At 42.8% G+C, this 14,371-nt stretch overlaps 1 protein-coding gene across 3 annotated transcripts in view; it reads right to left on the reverse strand.

The window, feature by feature from the left end:
* The window catches only part of DOCK8 (dedicator of cytokinesis 8), a 142,626-nt gene that overhangs the window by 73,189 nt on the left and 55,066 nt on the right, over nt 1–14,371 (reverse strand). For all 3 annotated transcript variants that reach the window (XM_032801785.2, XM_032801786.2, XM_075067267.1), the window contains 4 exons: nt 12,436–12,595; nt 11,627–11,766; nt 11,301–11,394; nt 8,859–9,021 (listed from right to left, as the gene is read on the reverse strand). In XM_032801785.2, the coding sequence (XP_032657676.1) occupies nt 8,859–9,021; nt 11,301–11,394; nt 11,627–11,766; nt 12,436–12,595 (557 nt within the window). The remainder of the gene's footprint in view (nt 1–8,858; nt 9,022–11,300; nt 11,395–11,626; nt 11,767–12,435; nt 12,596–14,371) is intronic.

The raw sequence follows: 14,371 nt of genomic DNA on the forward strand, positions 1-14,371 counted from the left end.
TGAACTCCCGGTGTCTGTTTTAGCTCAGTGACTGTTGAAGCAAATCACTATGCTCTAGATCCAAAATTTTACCCTGGCAGAGTGCAGAATCACTTTCATTTACATTTCATGGGGGAGGAAGTTATAAATTTCAACATGATTTAGGCTTTTTTTTTTTTTTGGTGCTATTTGGAACAGGAAAAAGTTATTGAAATAAATCTTCAATGTTTTGTCATTCAGTGCGAAACTACTTTTATTAAGGAAACATAGGTATACAACGAAAGGGAACACTCTGTTTCACAGTGCTGTGATCTCACTAGGGTAAATAAGGAATAGTAAAGGAATGAAAATCCGCCAGTATAAAAACTAGCATAAGCAAAATCAAAGTCAGATCCAGAATCTATAACAAAGATTCTGCCTCTACTGTTAAACAAGAAAAATCCACTTTTCAGAAAAGCCAGATATTTCTTAAAAGCAGCGGAGAATCCTGTGGCACCTTATAGATTAACAGACATTTTGGAGCGTGAGCTTTCGTGGGTGAATACCCACTTCGTCAGACGCCTGACGAAGTGGGTATTCATCCACGAAAGCTCACGCTCCAAAACGTCTGTTAGTCTATAAGGTGCCACAGGATTCTCTGCTGCTTTTACAGATCCAGACTAACACGGCTACCCCTCTGATACCTGACAGATATTTCTTGTTATCTATGAAAGCTTTTGTGCTGGTAGAAAAGGACCTCCACGATGTGTGATGGGATTAATAGAGCCCATACTAGATGAGGAAGGCACCAGAAGAACCCTGTGTGCAGGGCTAGCCCTGCCCCTCTGGCCTTGTCAATCAGGTATGGTAGGGAGGAGGCCTTTAAAAAGGAGGAAACTGCAGTCAGCTGCGGAAAGAGATCACCTTGGGTAGGAGACTGTAAGAGCAACTCCTGGAGCCATGGGGGAACTCTCATCCAGGAGGAGATCTCCACCCCGACCCTACGGGGAGTGCAGTGAACTCCCAGGAAAAGCCTGACAGAGTGCACCCGATTCAACAGCCCAGCCAGAGGGATTCCTTGAAAACCACTACACGGATACTATATTGTTGGCACTAATGTTGACCTTTTTCCCCTTTGAGGGAATCTGGGAAGAAGTTATTCTCAGGTGCACTGGGGCATTTAACTTTCCATCAGATCCCCCATCAGAAGGAATTTAAGAAGGCCCACAAAGAGTAGGCCCACTTGAGCCTGTGCAGGAGGCACCCAGTGTCAATAACTGGGCATGGCCAGGCCCTCCCCCATTTGGGAGAAGAACCTAAGGGGACTCTTTTACAGTACGTTATAAAAAATAAACCTAAGATTGGGAGTCTACTACTTGACTTAGAACTTTTCAAAAAGTCCATTGAGCCATCAGAGGCAGATATTTCACTGATGGTTCCATCCTGCACACGTACAGTCAGACTTCAAATTTACCAGCCTATAACTGTAAACTTCCATTCACGTATATTTATCCAAATAAATATTCTGTATGTATAACTATTTCCACCTCTGTCCAGGGTAACATGCTAATAAAGAATACAGATAATTATCCCATAATATTATATTCTATTACAATATAAGTCCATATCACTAGGGTATAAAGCTGGCATAGTGCTTTTTGGTTTCTTTGTTTGTTTTGTTGGCTAGGATCTGTGAGTTTAAAGATTTGAGTTACTCATGCTACTTTGTATTTGCCCTTCTAATTGTGAAACCACTTGAGTTATAGAAATATTTGAACGAAATGCTGCAAATGGAGAAAGAAATGAATTTCCATCTTCTCTCACACATGCTTAAGACACTACAACTTTCCTCATCAAAGCATATCTGGGTCTAGAGAGTGAAGAAACTGCGCCCTCCAGTGGCTGAACAGCACAGATACACAGTACTATACCGAAATAATGACACTTCTAAAGCATCTTTCACCGAGGAGGCAAGCGGACAGCAGGACGTGCCTCATGAAGGGGTGATCACAGCCAAGTCCGGCTGCAAGATGCTGGGAGGACTTTTGGTGAGCATTGCTCTATAAAACAGAGAAATATCTAGTTAATTAAATCTAGGCTCTAGAATGCACGTAACCTTTTTATTTTACATGTAATCTTTTGTTTCCAGTACTCCTACTTGCTATTACTCGAATTCCCTGTACTTTGTTAAATAAACTGCTATTTGTTTTCACTATACTCTTATTTAAGTTCTGTGTGTTAAGTGGAGCAGGGATCAGAGCTGCAACTGGTAAGCCGGGGTGCACTGATACTTTGAGAGCAGCTAATTTGGAAATATAGAGGAACAGGGGCTGGGCACTCCAAGGAGATGCTTGGGGTTGGAGTGTGCCTATTGCTAACCTGTAGCTACAGGGCCAGTGTAACCACTAGGCTAACCAGGCGGCCGCTTAGGGCGCTAAGATTTGGGGGCACCAAAAAGTGGTGCCCCAAAAAATTTTTTACAGGGTCCACAGCAGCATCCCTCCAAGTCCTGCGCTGCCTCCCACTGCCACTACCAGGGCAGGAGCCAATGCCGGGCTCCGGCGATCTGCAGTGGCACAGAGGCAGCGGGCAGCATCTGAGCACGCAGCCACCTCCTCCCCGGGCTCCAACTTCCCCGGCTCCCACCCTCTCCAACCCATCCACCCAGGCCAGGCACTTTGCCCACGCAGAAGCAGCCAGAGGTAGGGGGGCAGGAAGTTGCTTCGTGCCCCGTGGTTCAGGGAGCTGGGAAAGTTGGAGCCCGGGGAGGAGACAGCTGCACACTCGGATGCCTCCCGCCACCTCTGTCCCTCGCAGATCGCAAGAGCCCAGTGTTGGCTCCTGCCCTGGGAGTGGCAGCGGGAGGTGGCGCAGGACTAGGAGGGATGCTGCTGTGGACCATGGCCACCAGGCAGTGTGGGGTTTCCTGTAAAATGTTCCTGACCATCGCTGGCTGGCTGGCTTGGCAGGAAACCTTTGTGGCTCTGACCCCTATGCCCAGTCACCTGAACCTGGGAGTTGTAAGTTGCAGCCACTCGGGGCCCCTTCCCCTCATGTCGCAAGGGCCAAGCCTCCACAGCTCAAAAAAAACTCCGGACTTTCTATTTGTATTTCCCTGTATGGATTAATCTGGGATATCTATGAGAAAACAAGCTATTTAAAAAGTGACATGATTAAATACTTGATATTTGCATTAACCTAACTTTCAAAAATATGCCCCAACCTTTTTTATTTGCAATGTTTAAATCAAGAAAACAATTCCAGCTGCAATGATGTATCCTGCTCTTTAAACTGTTCCGAAAGCCATAGCATACAAAGAAATTAATGTAGCCAACATTTTAAAAAGTAATTCAGCTGATTATAAAACACAGCCACAAAACTAGGAAAATCATGCCAAGACTGTTGGTTTCACACTTCCCACATAAGGAAGTGATTAGTAAAGTAAGAAATACGTATTATGCATAAGCGGAATTAATGTCAAATAGAAACAGAAGTTTCAGTAATTATTAGTTCAAACTTAAAGACAAACTTTACAATATGAAATCATATGGGAGGAGCCTATTTTACAAAGAACATTTCAAAAAAGCACTTTTCAGCAGTTGTTGGAAAGTCATCAGGTCATTTTAAAGTACAGATGTCAAAGGTCTGCAAACCTGTTATTGAACTTATTACTATGAACATTTGAAAAGGACCAGGGTGATGGGGTTTAGCTACAAGGACACATGATTTTACACAATTCCTTGTGCTGTCACATTATTTAAAAGAGACAAAGTGGATGAGGTGATACCTTTTACTGGACCAACTTCTGTTAGTGAGAGGGACAAGTTTTCGAGCTACACAGAGCTCTTCTTCAGGTCTGAAAAGGTACTAACATTGTCACGGCTAAACACTAGATCTAACAGATAGTTTAGCACAAGTAGTTAGCACATATTCAAGGGGATCATTCAAGGTGAAGTAGCCCATTAACTCCCTTGTAATCCCAAGACAAAAGGGGAGATTAGTTGTTTGCAGGTTGTTGTAATTAACCATAAATCCAGCATCTTTATGAAGATCATGATTTTTAGTGTCTAGCAATGTTTTGAATTCAAGCTCCCAGGCTCATCTTTTGAAAAGTGTTTTGCAGGTTTCATTTGAGGATGAAGACTAATGGGTCAGATATCGAGTGATTTTGTGGAGGCCCAACTCATGAGTTCTGAATGTTTGAGGTTGGCAATACTGAATATTACATCATGTCACCAAAGAAATTTAAGTCAAGATTTCTCAAACTTTTTCACAGGCCATGTCTTAATATAGTTATTGTTTCATGGGCCAAATCCTCCCTCTCTGACAATCACATTGTATCCAAATATGGCAACTCTACCTACGCCAGCTCTGCATTGCAGGCACAGCATACTGCTTCACTACGGTACAAAGTGGCAATGATATCATTTTTCTCATCGCGTACAGCCGTTACCTGTTCTGACAGGCTGTTTATAATGCTAAGTTTCCTAGTTTTCGGAGGCTGTCGACTGAGACTCACTATTTTTGTTGAGTTGTTTCAAATCAGAAGCCTGGTCTACACTATGCGTTTAAACCGAATTTAGCAGCATTAAACCGATTTAACTCTGCACTCGTCCACACAACAAGGCCCTTTATCTCAATATAAAGAGCTCTTTAAACTGATTTCTGTACTCTCCCCGACGAGAGGAGTAGCGCTGAAATCGGTATTGCCATGTCGGATTATGGTTAATGTAGCCGCAAGTCGACGGTATTGGCCTCTGGGCGGTATCCCACAGTGCACCATTGTGACCGCTGTGGAAAGTGATCTGAACTCGGATGCAGTGGCCAGGTAGACAGGAAAAGCCCTGCGAACTTTTGAATTTTATTTCCTGTTTGCCTAGTGTGGAGCTCTGATCAGCACGGGTGGCGATGCAGTCCCAAATCCAAAAAGAGCTCCAGCATGGACCATACAGGAGATACTGGATCTGATCGCTGTATGGGGAGACAAATCTGTTGGATAGAGAAATCTGTTTCTATCAGAGCTCTGTTACAGAAGACAGAAATGAAAAAAGCATTTGAAAAAATCTCCAGGCCTATGATACAGAGGTCCACAAGCACAGTGCTGTGTGACAAGCGTAACAGAAAGCCAAGAATCAAAATGGACGCTCATGGAGGGAGGGAGGGGGTACTGAGACTCCAGCTATCCCCACAGTCCCGCAGTCTCCCCGAAAAAGCATTTGCATTCTGGACTGAGCTCCCAATGCCCTGACAGGTTCAAAACATTTCCCGGGTGTTTCAGGATATAATCGTCCAAATTTACACCGCTTCCCCCACCCCGAAAGAAAAGGGAAAAAAATCGTTTCTCGCCTTTTTTCAATGTCACCGTAAATGTCTTACTGCATGCTAAAGCTGGTAGACGGGTGCTGCAGCACTGAACAGCAGCATCCTCTCCTCAACCCTTTTCCCCGTGGCAGAAGGTACAATATGACTGCTATCCATCTGTCGATCATCAGCCCGTGAGTTGCTCCATGGCTGGCCTCGGTGAAGGTCGGCCAGGGGCACCTGGGTAAAATGGGAATGACTCCCAGTCATTCCTGGCAGGAGATGGTACAGAAACGGCTGGTAACCGTCCTCATCATAGCAACTGGAGGGCTGAGCTCCATCAGCCCCGCCGCTCCCTTCATTGTCTAAAGAAAAGATTCTGTACTGCCTGGACTATCATCAGCAGGTGGGATGCTGCGTCCTCTCCCCCCCACCCTTTTAATGTCCTGCCTGGACTATCATAGCAGCTGGAGGCTTCCTCCCATCTCATTTTAATCTCACTAAAAAGTTCTCAAGTGTTTCCTATTCCTGCATTCTTTATTACTTTATCACACAATGAGGGGACACTTTGCACGGTTTAGCCAGGAAGGGTTGGGGAGGAGGGGAAGCAACGGGTGGGGGTTGTTGCAGGGGGCACCCCCGTAGAATGGCATGCAGCTCATCATTCTGCTGCTGGATCTCTGGGCTCTGACACGGAGCGGCTGTGCTCTCTGGTTCTCTAGTACACGTTGCCCCATATTCTAGGCAGGACTGACTCTAATTTTTAGACAAAACATTTAAAAGGAGGGATGACTGCCCGGGAGTCATTACCATTTTTTGTCGCATGCCTCCGGCAACCGAGCCTCAGCTGAGGTCCACCCAGGGAGCACCCACTGACAGCAGCAGACGGTACAGAACGACTGATTAACCATCAATCTCATCGCTCAATTTACTAATGGCATTGATGCAGACGGTAATTTGCAATTAGGTGAATGGTAAACTCGTCTCTGCTACCTTTGCAAAGGCAAACGAATGCCTGCTGTGTAGCACTGCAGTACTTGGCATCTGTCAGCAGCCATCACAGGTACAGGCATACGGAGACGGTTTACAAAAGACAAACACGGGCTCCATGGTTGCCCATGCCTATGGTCGTCTGACAGGGGCAAATCCAGGGAAAAAGCGCGTGCGAAATGATTGTGTCTGCCGTTTGCTTTCACGGAGGAAGGATTGTAAGTGATGACATTATACCCAAAAATCACCACTGCGGACACTGTTTTTGTTATTGGGGATCTCAACCCCAGAATTCCACATGGGCAGAGGAGGACTGCGCAGAACTATGGGATAGCCTACCCACATGTGTGCAATGCTCCGGTAAAATCGACGACTAAGCCCGACACTAGCCTCGGTACATGGACGCACACCGCCGAATTAATGTGCTTAGTGTGGCTGCGTGCACTCGACTTTATACAATTTGTTTTACAAAACCAGTTTATGTAAAATCGGAATAATACCGTAGTGTAGACATACCCTAAGACTATGGCAATTGCTGCTGCATCATTTTGCTAATACTTTGTGTCAATTGTGTGTGTATGTTAAGTATTTGAGTGTATATGTTTATCATGTGCGAATATGCCTGTGTAGGTTGTTGAAATTTGTCATATTGATATTGTCAGTTGTTGTACGATGGAGTATCTGCCATTCTAATTTTATAAATTTTATTAATAACAATAATTGGATATTTTAAAGGTAGAATAAAATGTAGTAGATTTTGATATGAAAGAATGAAGGAAGTGACTAAAAAGGGTGTATTTCCAATTACAATCAACATTGCTTAATTTTAAGGAAAAGTCATCTTGATCTCTTAATCAACATTTACGTCAAACAGTTGATGAAATTCAATAAGTGACTCATAGTTAGTAAGTGACATGTATTCTCTATCCTTTACTTTTAATAGTGAAAAAGAAAAAAGAACTGATAGGAATAGCTAGTGTGGGGCCTGTGGAAGCCTGGAAGGAAGTGCATGTGTTGCCTGTGACCAATGGAGTCAGAAAGCTGACCCACAGCAGGCAGAGACAAGGCTTCCTCATGCTAAGGAGAGGAGGTAGCAAGGTGTCTCACAACCCTAGTGTGACATAGTGCAGGAAGTGAACAGGTGAGCCTGCACTCAGATCACTTAGATGCCAACTAGTTCCCCAGAAACAGCTGACCGAGGTAATTAGAGAAGCAGGCTGGTGGGCTGGGTGGGATACAGAGCCATTCGCCCATCAGCCCCAGTCTGAGAAAGAGGCACAGGAAGGGAATGCAGAGGGGAGTGAGAGCGGGGAACAGGGCTAGCTGAGAGCAGCCACACAGAGGCCTCAGGGAAGGGAGACCTCTGTTCCCTCAGGTCCTGAGGAGAGTGCCAAAAGCACTAAAGATATTTCAAACAGACTGTTGCATGGGGCCTATAGTGGTACTGGTGGAAGACATTAAAAATAAATGATGCTGTGAATGCACACGAGTGGATTCTGGGCAGAATCTGTGGGGCAAGAAGGCAGGAGTGAAGATGCACCCTGTTACACCTGGGTACCCCCAGAAAGTGTCACACTCCCTGACTCATTTGTGATAGTCACATCTCCCCTGCTAATCAAACTGGCCTTGCTGTCCAAGTCCCAGTCCTGTACAGTACAATCAGCTGTTGATTTAAAAAAAAAATCTGCAATACATTCTCTCTTCCTTTCATCAAATTTCAAAAACAAATACAAATATTAGAGCTAAATCTATACATAATCCCAGAACATACCTCGAGTCACAAATCTCCAGCCTGTGTATTACTAGCATTACCATATAGTACATCAGCGTGTTGAAGAATATTCCCTTGATATTCATAGCTCATTTGGGATTAATGTGTTGCCAGGCTACTAAGAAATGATGGGACCTATTTTGATTTGTACTCTTTAGAACTTTTACCTTTTTTAATCAGTCAGAATAGACTAATGCATTTTACAAAGTGATATATGAAGGAATCTTATTCATGGAGTATACAGAGCAATAAACTGCATCTTTGGGTAGTTAGATGACACATGGTAACTACAAAAGCTGTTCAGTACAAATATGCTCCAATGCTGTGAATGTTACTCGTATTATATGACAAGATAAAGGATACAACAAAATCACAAATGAAAATATAATTAGTCTTGTATCATGAGTGGTTTATAATTCTAGGCCTCTGTTTTCCATGGATGTCAATGGGATTTTATAGTTAGAAAAAAAAGACTGGGAGTCAGAACTTCAAGGCTAAGATTTTTAAACATGAAAGCCTAAAGTTAGGTTCCGAAATTCATATACAAGCCGCTATGTAAAGTTGTACTGAAGTGAATGAAAGCTGCTGGTTCCTCAACACTTTTGAAACACTTTGCTCAGGACATTTACAATTGGACTGGAAAATATACTGCAGAACATACAGTAGGGATCCTATCTTGTATTGACTAATGAGATTAAAGAATGGTTGTAACTGTACAGGCTTAGATAACCCAATATGTTTTTCAATTTCTAGTTTCTATGAATCAGATAAAAATTATACCATAAATTATTTTTGGAATATGGGTTTAACAGTTTTCAAAAAAATCCATTTTTCTTACCTATAAACAGTGTGGGGAACATACACTTCTCGAACTGGGAATTCCAAAATCTCTTTCTGAGGACGACTGCGGTTTTCAGGAAATGGTTTCACTTGTAACAACTCAGGGGTGAGACAGCAACTGAGGACTTCTGAAGCTGGGGAGATCTCCAATTTAACTGATCCTTAAAAACATTACATGAAAGCTCAGCCCGCCATTAAAAATAAGTAATGAAAAATAAAACCAACCCAAATATGCATAAAGGTGAAAAGAAGTAACGAGGAAATATGAATTTGGGTTTTTAGTTTGAGGACTGCAGAAGAAAGAGATCTTGGTTGGAGAAAGCATTTTGTTATCTGAATACACAGGGAAGTAACCCACATAGATCCCTACACATCAAGAAAAAAATCTCTCTTCAGGTTTCATCATCATCATCATCACAGTAAATCCAAAAGGAACATGGCCTCCTTGCGGGTTGAGCACTTCCCAGATTGATCTCTGGGCAGGTCCTAAAGGTGATCTCATGGGATATTCAGTTTATGACCATCACTGGCGACTTCATCACGCCATTGAAGTTTTTTGACACCTACATTATACCCATCCACGTAGTGGCATTCCTTGGCGTGCACACTTTGGAAACTGTCTGTTTAATAATATGTCCATATCAAGAAAGCCACCAAAACTCAACCAGTTCTGATGGAGGTGGTTTCTGGGTTCAGCTTCAATTATCCTCATTTCTAATCTTGTCCTGACACTTAATATATGGAGCAGTTGATGAAGATACAAGACTCTTTGCACATTCACGTGAAGACAGGAAGGAAGGGATACCACATGCTGAGTTGACTTTCTAGTCTTGTCCATTAAAAAAGGATAACATTTGTTAAGGGCTTGACTTGGAAATAAAGCAGTGATGTTCTCGCTAGCATTGTGCGCAAAGCAAGCACTGCCTTACTTAAGATAGTAAAATGAGATGCGGATCTTCAGAATATGATTTTCCATATTTTTTCTTGCTTGCTGTGACCAGCAGTGAAATTGTTAACAATGGTAACACTTAAACTGTCATAATTAAACGTAAGATTTAATAGTCTATTGAGATGAATGGGAGTTCACACTTCCCAGAGCTGCTCTTTCAGGCTGTCTGCAGACCCAGGCAGTCATCCCTGCAGTGGTTACATTCAGTTAACTTTTTAGAGGTTTTCTTAGCAACCACAAGGGCTAGAGACATAATGCATTGTAAATGAAAGCTTAGAATGTGGAGCACAAGGAAGCCATCACAAAAAAGCACCAGTTGGTCAAGCTGTTGTGAGAGGCTGTAAAGGGGTGAACACCCGCTCCTGCTCTGAGAGGCTTAAAACAGCTCTAGGAAAGGGCTGTGGCAGGAGAAAGCAGCCACTGGGATGATTGGGGGAAGCAGGCAGATCTGCGGCCATGCCCCAAACAGAACCCATCTGGCCCCTATACGAGGCTACGAGCCAGGAGCCCAGACAGTCTCCTCTAGCTGTGGAGGGAGACGGGCCTGGCTGCTGGGGAGCTAGATAAGGTACCTGGAATGAAGCAGGGCTGGGGGAAGGCCAAGGGAGCTGGGGAGCTCCAGGCCGGAAACGCCCCAGGCTGCAGCCTAGTATAAGGCCAAACAGGTACTTGGGCTGTAGGGGACAGCCCAAGGCTAGACAGAGGCAACAGGTCCAAATCCCCCTTGCCAGTGATGAGTGGCATACACTGCAGTCTGCCCCAGGGAATGGGGGCTAGTTGGTGACTGGCAGTAGCCTTACACTGAGGCAAGGTGGGGATTCCCTTGGGCGGGGAGACCCTGAGACTGAAGGGGTTACTGCCAGAGGGGCAGCACCCCAGAGAAAGGGGCACTGGGATCCTGGGAGGGACATGGGGGCCAGTGTTAAGGCGGATCACCAGCCTGCAGAGGGCGCTCTGGGAGCTGGACGAGCTAATTCCGGACAGAGTCCAGCAGGAGGCGCCACAGGTGTGAGTCCCGCATCACTACAGAGGCCAAATTCAGTCTCCCTGTCTGCTTAATTAACACTGGGTCAATGAAAAGGGAAAGAGAGTAAACATTTTAATCACCCAACCCAATCTCTGATCCCCATTCTAACAAAGTATTAGGGAACCAGTAAGGATCTTGAGATACTGCTTTAATCCCATTCTCCTCAAAAACTTCAGGTAAAACCAAAAAACCGAATGAACTTTTGTAAATTATTGATGAAAACAAAACTAATTTAGAATATAAAACTAACTATAAATCTCTGTCTGCCATGGGAGAACAAGCCAGCCATTCAAAAATTAATGGCTGGCTTGATGAAGTCATTAATAAAATAAGGCAGTTCCCTCATAACACAACTTAAAACCCTAAAAACCAAGGGGATAATTGCACAGGAGGTCTGAGATTTTCATTGGCGTTTACTGGAGTTAGGTGCCTATATCTCATCCCATCCTAAACACATTCCATACCTGGGATGGACTTCACTCTTCTCTGCAAGGAGGAAGATCTCTTGTAGTCAGTTAAAAATTTGAATAGGTCTTCGTCACTAAGTCGGTCTCCTTCCTGTCAGGAGAAAGACAAATTATTACTGCTATAAGAGTACATCGTATTGTTACCTACTTTCATGAATTAGATATATCTATAAGACAAAGAGTGAGTGGGTAACTGTGTTTTGTATGAATTATCCTTTTGTTCCCCACTGAGCAGCATTTTTTCAATTCAGTTCACTTTAGTACATGTTTACCAGCACAATATAAAACTCCACACACTCTAAAATATAAAGAGCTTACTTTACCTGTTTTATAAAGGTGTTGACAGTCAGACTGGTTGGTTTGAAGTTTGACACAGCATAATTGTCGTCTGAATTGAGGCTCCTCTCAGAAAGTCTTCTAGCTTGTAGCATCATCGTTCTTCTGTCACCAGTAGTTCCTTTCCCTTCAAGAGTAAATTATGTTTTAAAAAATTCATCTTATTTTGTGTCAGTAGAAAGTCTATCATAAAGCATGACAAATATACCTGAATTTAGTTCTAAAACACCACAAGCACCTTGTGATCTCAGGGGAATATCAAAAGACCTTAACTTTGTATTTTCCAGCAACTCAGTGTAAGGCTATGTAAAACAATGTAGTAAGTGCAGTATTTATTCTGTTGAGAGAACATCATTGCTGCTGCGGCATGATGCTATTCGTTTCTTTAGCCCATAGCATGACAGGAGGTGGGGCAATCTGGTGTGTCCTATTGTTGAATTGGGCCTTCTATTCATTGTGGAAGACTAAAAGGACTGATCTTCCAGCAATATAAATCAAGAGTAACGCCACTAAAGTCAATGGGATTCCACTGCCATAAAACTAGTGTGGAATCAAAAGACAGGGCTAGAATGCGTGCAGTGGGAATATGTAGATCGGGCATAAGATCACATTTAGGGGGCTCCAACTGATGAGCATTGCAACTTGTGAGTGTTATGGTGGAAAATAAGGGAAAGCTGAGCAGTTCTTAACTACAAAACTGTTGTCAAGAGAATGCTCTGAGCCAACGACACATCGGTACCCTATTAACATTGCTACTAAAGCTTCACATTGCATTGATTAGAATAATAACTATTACCATTTAAACTTTCTGCTTCAGACATTTCTCTTTCAAGTGTTGAAAAGTTAAAGAAATTGGTTAAGCTTATGGGAGCCCAGGCAAAAGGCATCCGGTATTTCCCCAAACGCTGACAGAAGGACTCAGCTTGGACTTTCAGTTTCTCAACCTTTTCTTTGCTCTAAAATAAAGAAAGGAAAATACAACATATTAAAAAGGCATAAATTTGACTATGACTATGTGAAGGCAATTTTCAATGTGTATGCTCAGCCTCCTTCAATTCTGTGTATACAGGACCCAATGCAATGACTACTGACGTCAATGGGAGTCCTTGTCATTGTACAAGGCACATATTATACGAGGTCAGCTTCAGTACACACAACTGCAAAGACAGTTTCTCTCTTTCTGGGTGAAATTCACCTTTGTGAAGAGAGCCAGCTGAAGACTTAGACATCACTTAAGTCAATTTACATCCTCAAAAATGGGACTTACTTGTTGCATGGGCCTTTTACTGACCCTCTGCACAGGGGTGAGCTTCCTCCTCTGTCTCTGAAGAGCTCACCTCCACGGTATCTGGGAAGTAGTGTGGTGCTGGCAACTCACATCACATACAGTAGGTCACTGAACTGTAGTCAGATTATAACAGCTGTCAAGTGACTACTGACCAGGTCCAAATTTGAACTAGTGACCAGAGGTATAAGATAAATTCCCCCCATAAAGCTGAGTAAATAATACCCATTTTACAAAGAATCAGTAATTATATATTTACAGTTGAGTGTATAATATGCATTCTTGATATTCACCATAACAAGTCAATAGATGTCATTATTATATATATTCTGAACAGTTCCATCAGAATTATAACTCTTCTTTGTCTGAAATTGACATTCTAAGGCTACGCTAGCTAGGGGTATGACCCCCTGCTCGTGTACACCTACTCATGCTAACTTTCATTGAGCTAGTGCGAGTATAAATAGCAGCTTAGCTGCAGTAGCATGGGTAGTGGCAGTGGAGGCACAGCTTAGCTATGCTGTGTACATACCCACAAATTTCAGCTGGGTCTCTGCTGTCCCTACCCCTGCTACTGCAGCTACACTGTTACAGTAGAACCTCAGTGTTACAAACATCTCAGGAATGGAGGTTGTTTGTAACTCTGAAATGTTCGTAATTCTGAATAAAACATTATTGTTACTCTTTCAGAAGTTTACAACTGAACATTGACTTAACACAGCTTTGAAACTTTACTATGCAGAAGAAAAATGCAGCTTTTAACCATCTTAATTTAAATGAAACAAGCACAGAAACAGTTTCCTTACCTTGTCAAAAAAAATTCTAAATTTTCCCGTTATTTTTTTAGTAGTTTATTTTTAACACAGTACTGTACTGTATTTACTTTTCTTTTCGGTCTCTGCTGGTGCCTCAATGTTTACTTCTGGTTCCAAATGAGTTGTGTGGTTGACTGGTCAGTTTGTAATTCTGAAGTTCTACTATATTTACATTCATGCTAACACAAATATTTGCACCGCTACTCACAATGTAGACATAGCCTAAAGGTGAGATACCTTTAGAAGTCCAAGAAACATTATCATTCACCTTCTGAGAGGTAAATAATGATTAACTGAACCAATAAAGAGACATCTGAAGAGATGGCGCCTAAGTGCCCACATACACAAACAGATGATTTACACACACAAATCACTGATTTGTGTCTACACAAGGCGCAAATATTTGTGCCCACCAAACTTTGAAAATTCATCCCCTGGTTGTTTAACGTTGCTCAAAAAACTTTCCAGTTATTGATTTCAGAAGAAGCAAACAATAAAAACATACATCATCTTCTCATGATTTTTTCAGTCATTCACATGAGCCAGGATTCGCTTACATACGTAACAAAAGTATATTTCCATTAACTGTTTTGCAGATTCTAATTGCTTTCCCCCCATCCTTTGTTAGCATT

Source organism: Chelonoidis abingdonii, chromosome 6 (assembly GCF_003597395.2).
Source record: "Chelonoidis abingdonii isolate Lonesome George chromosome 6, CheloAbing_2.0, whole genome shotgun sequence".
In the NCBI taxonomy this organism is placed as follows: Eukaryota; Metazoa; Chordata; order Testudines; family Testudinidae; genus Chelonoidis; species Chelonoidis abingdonii.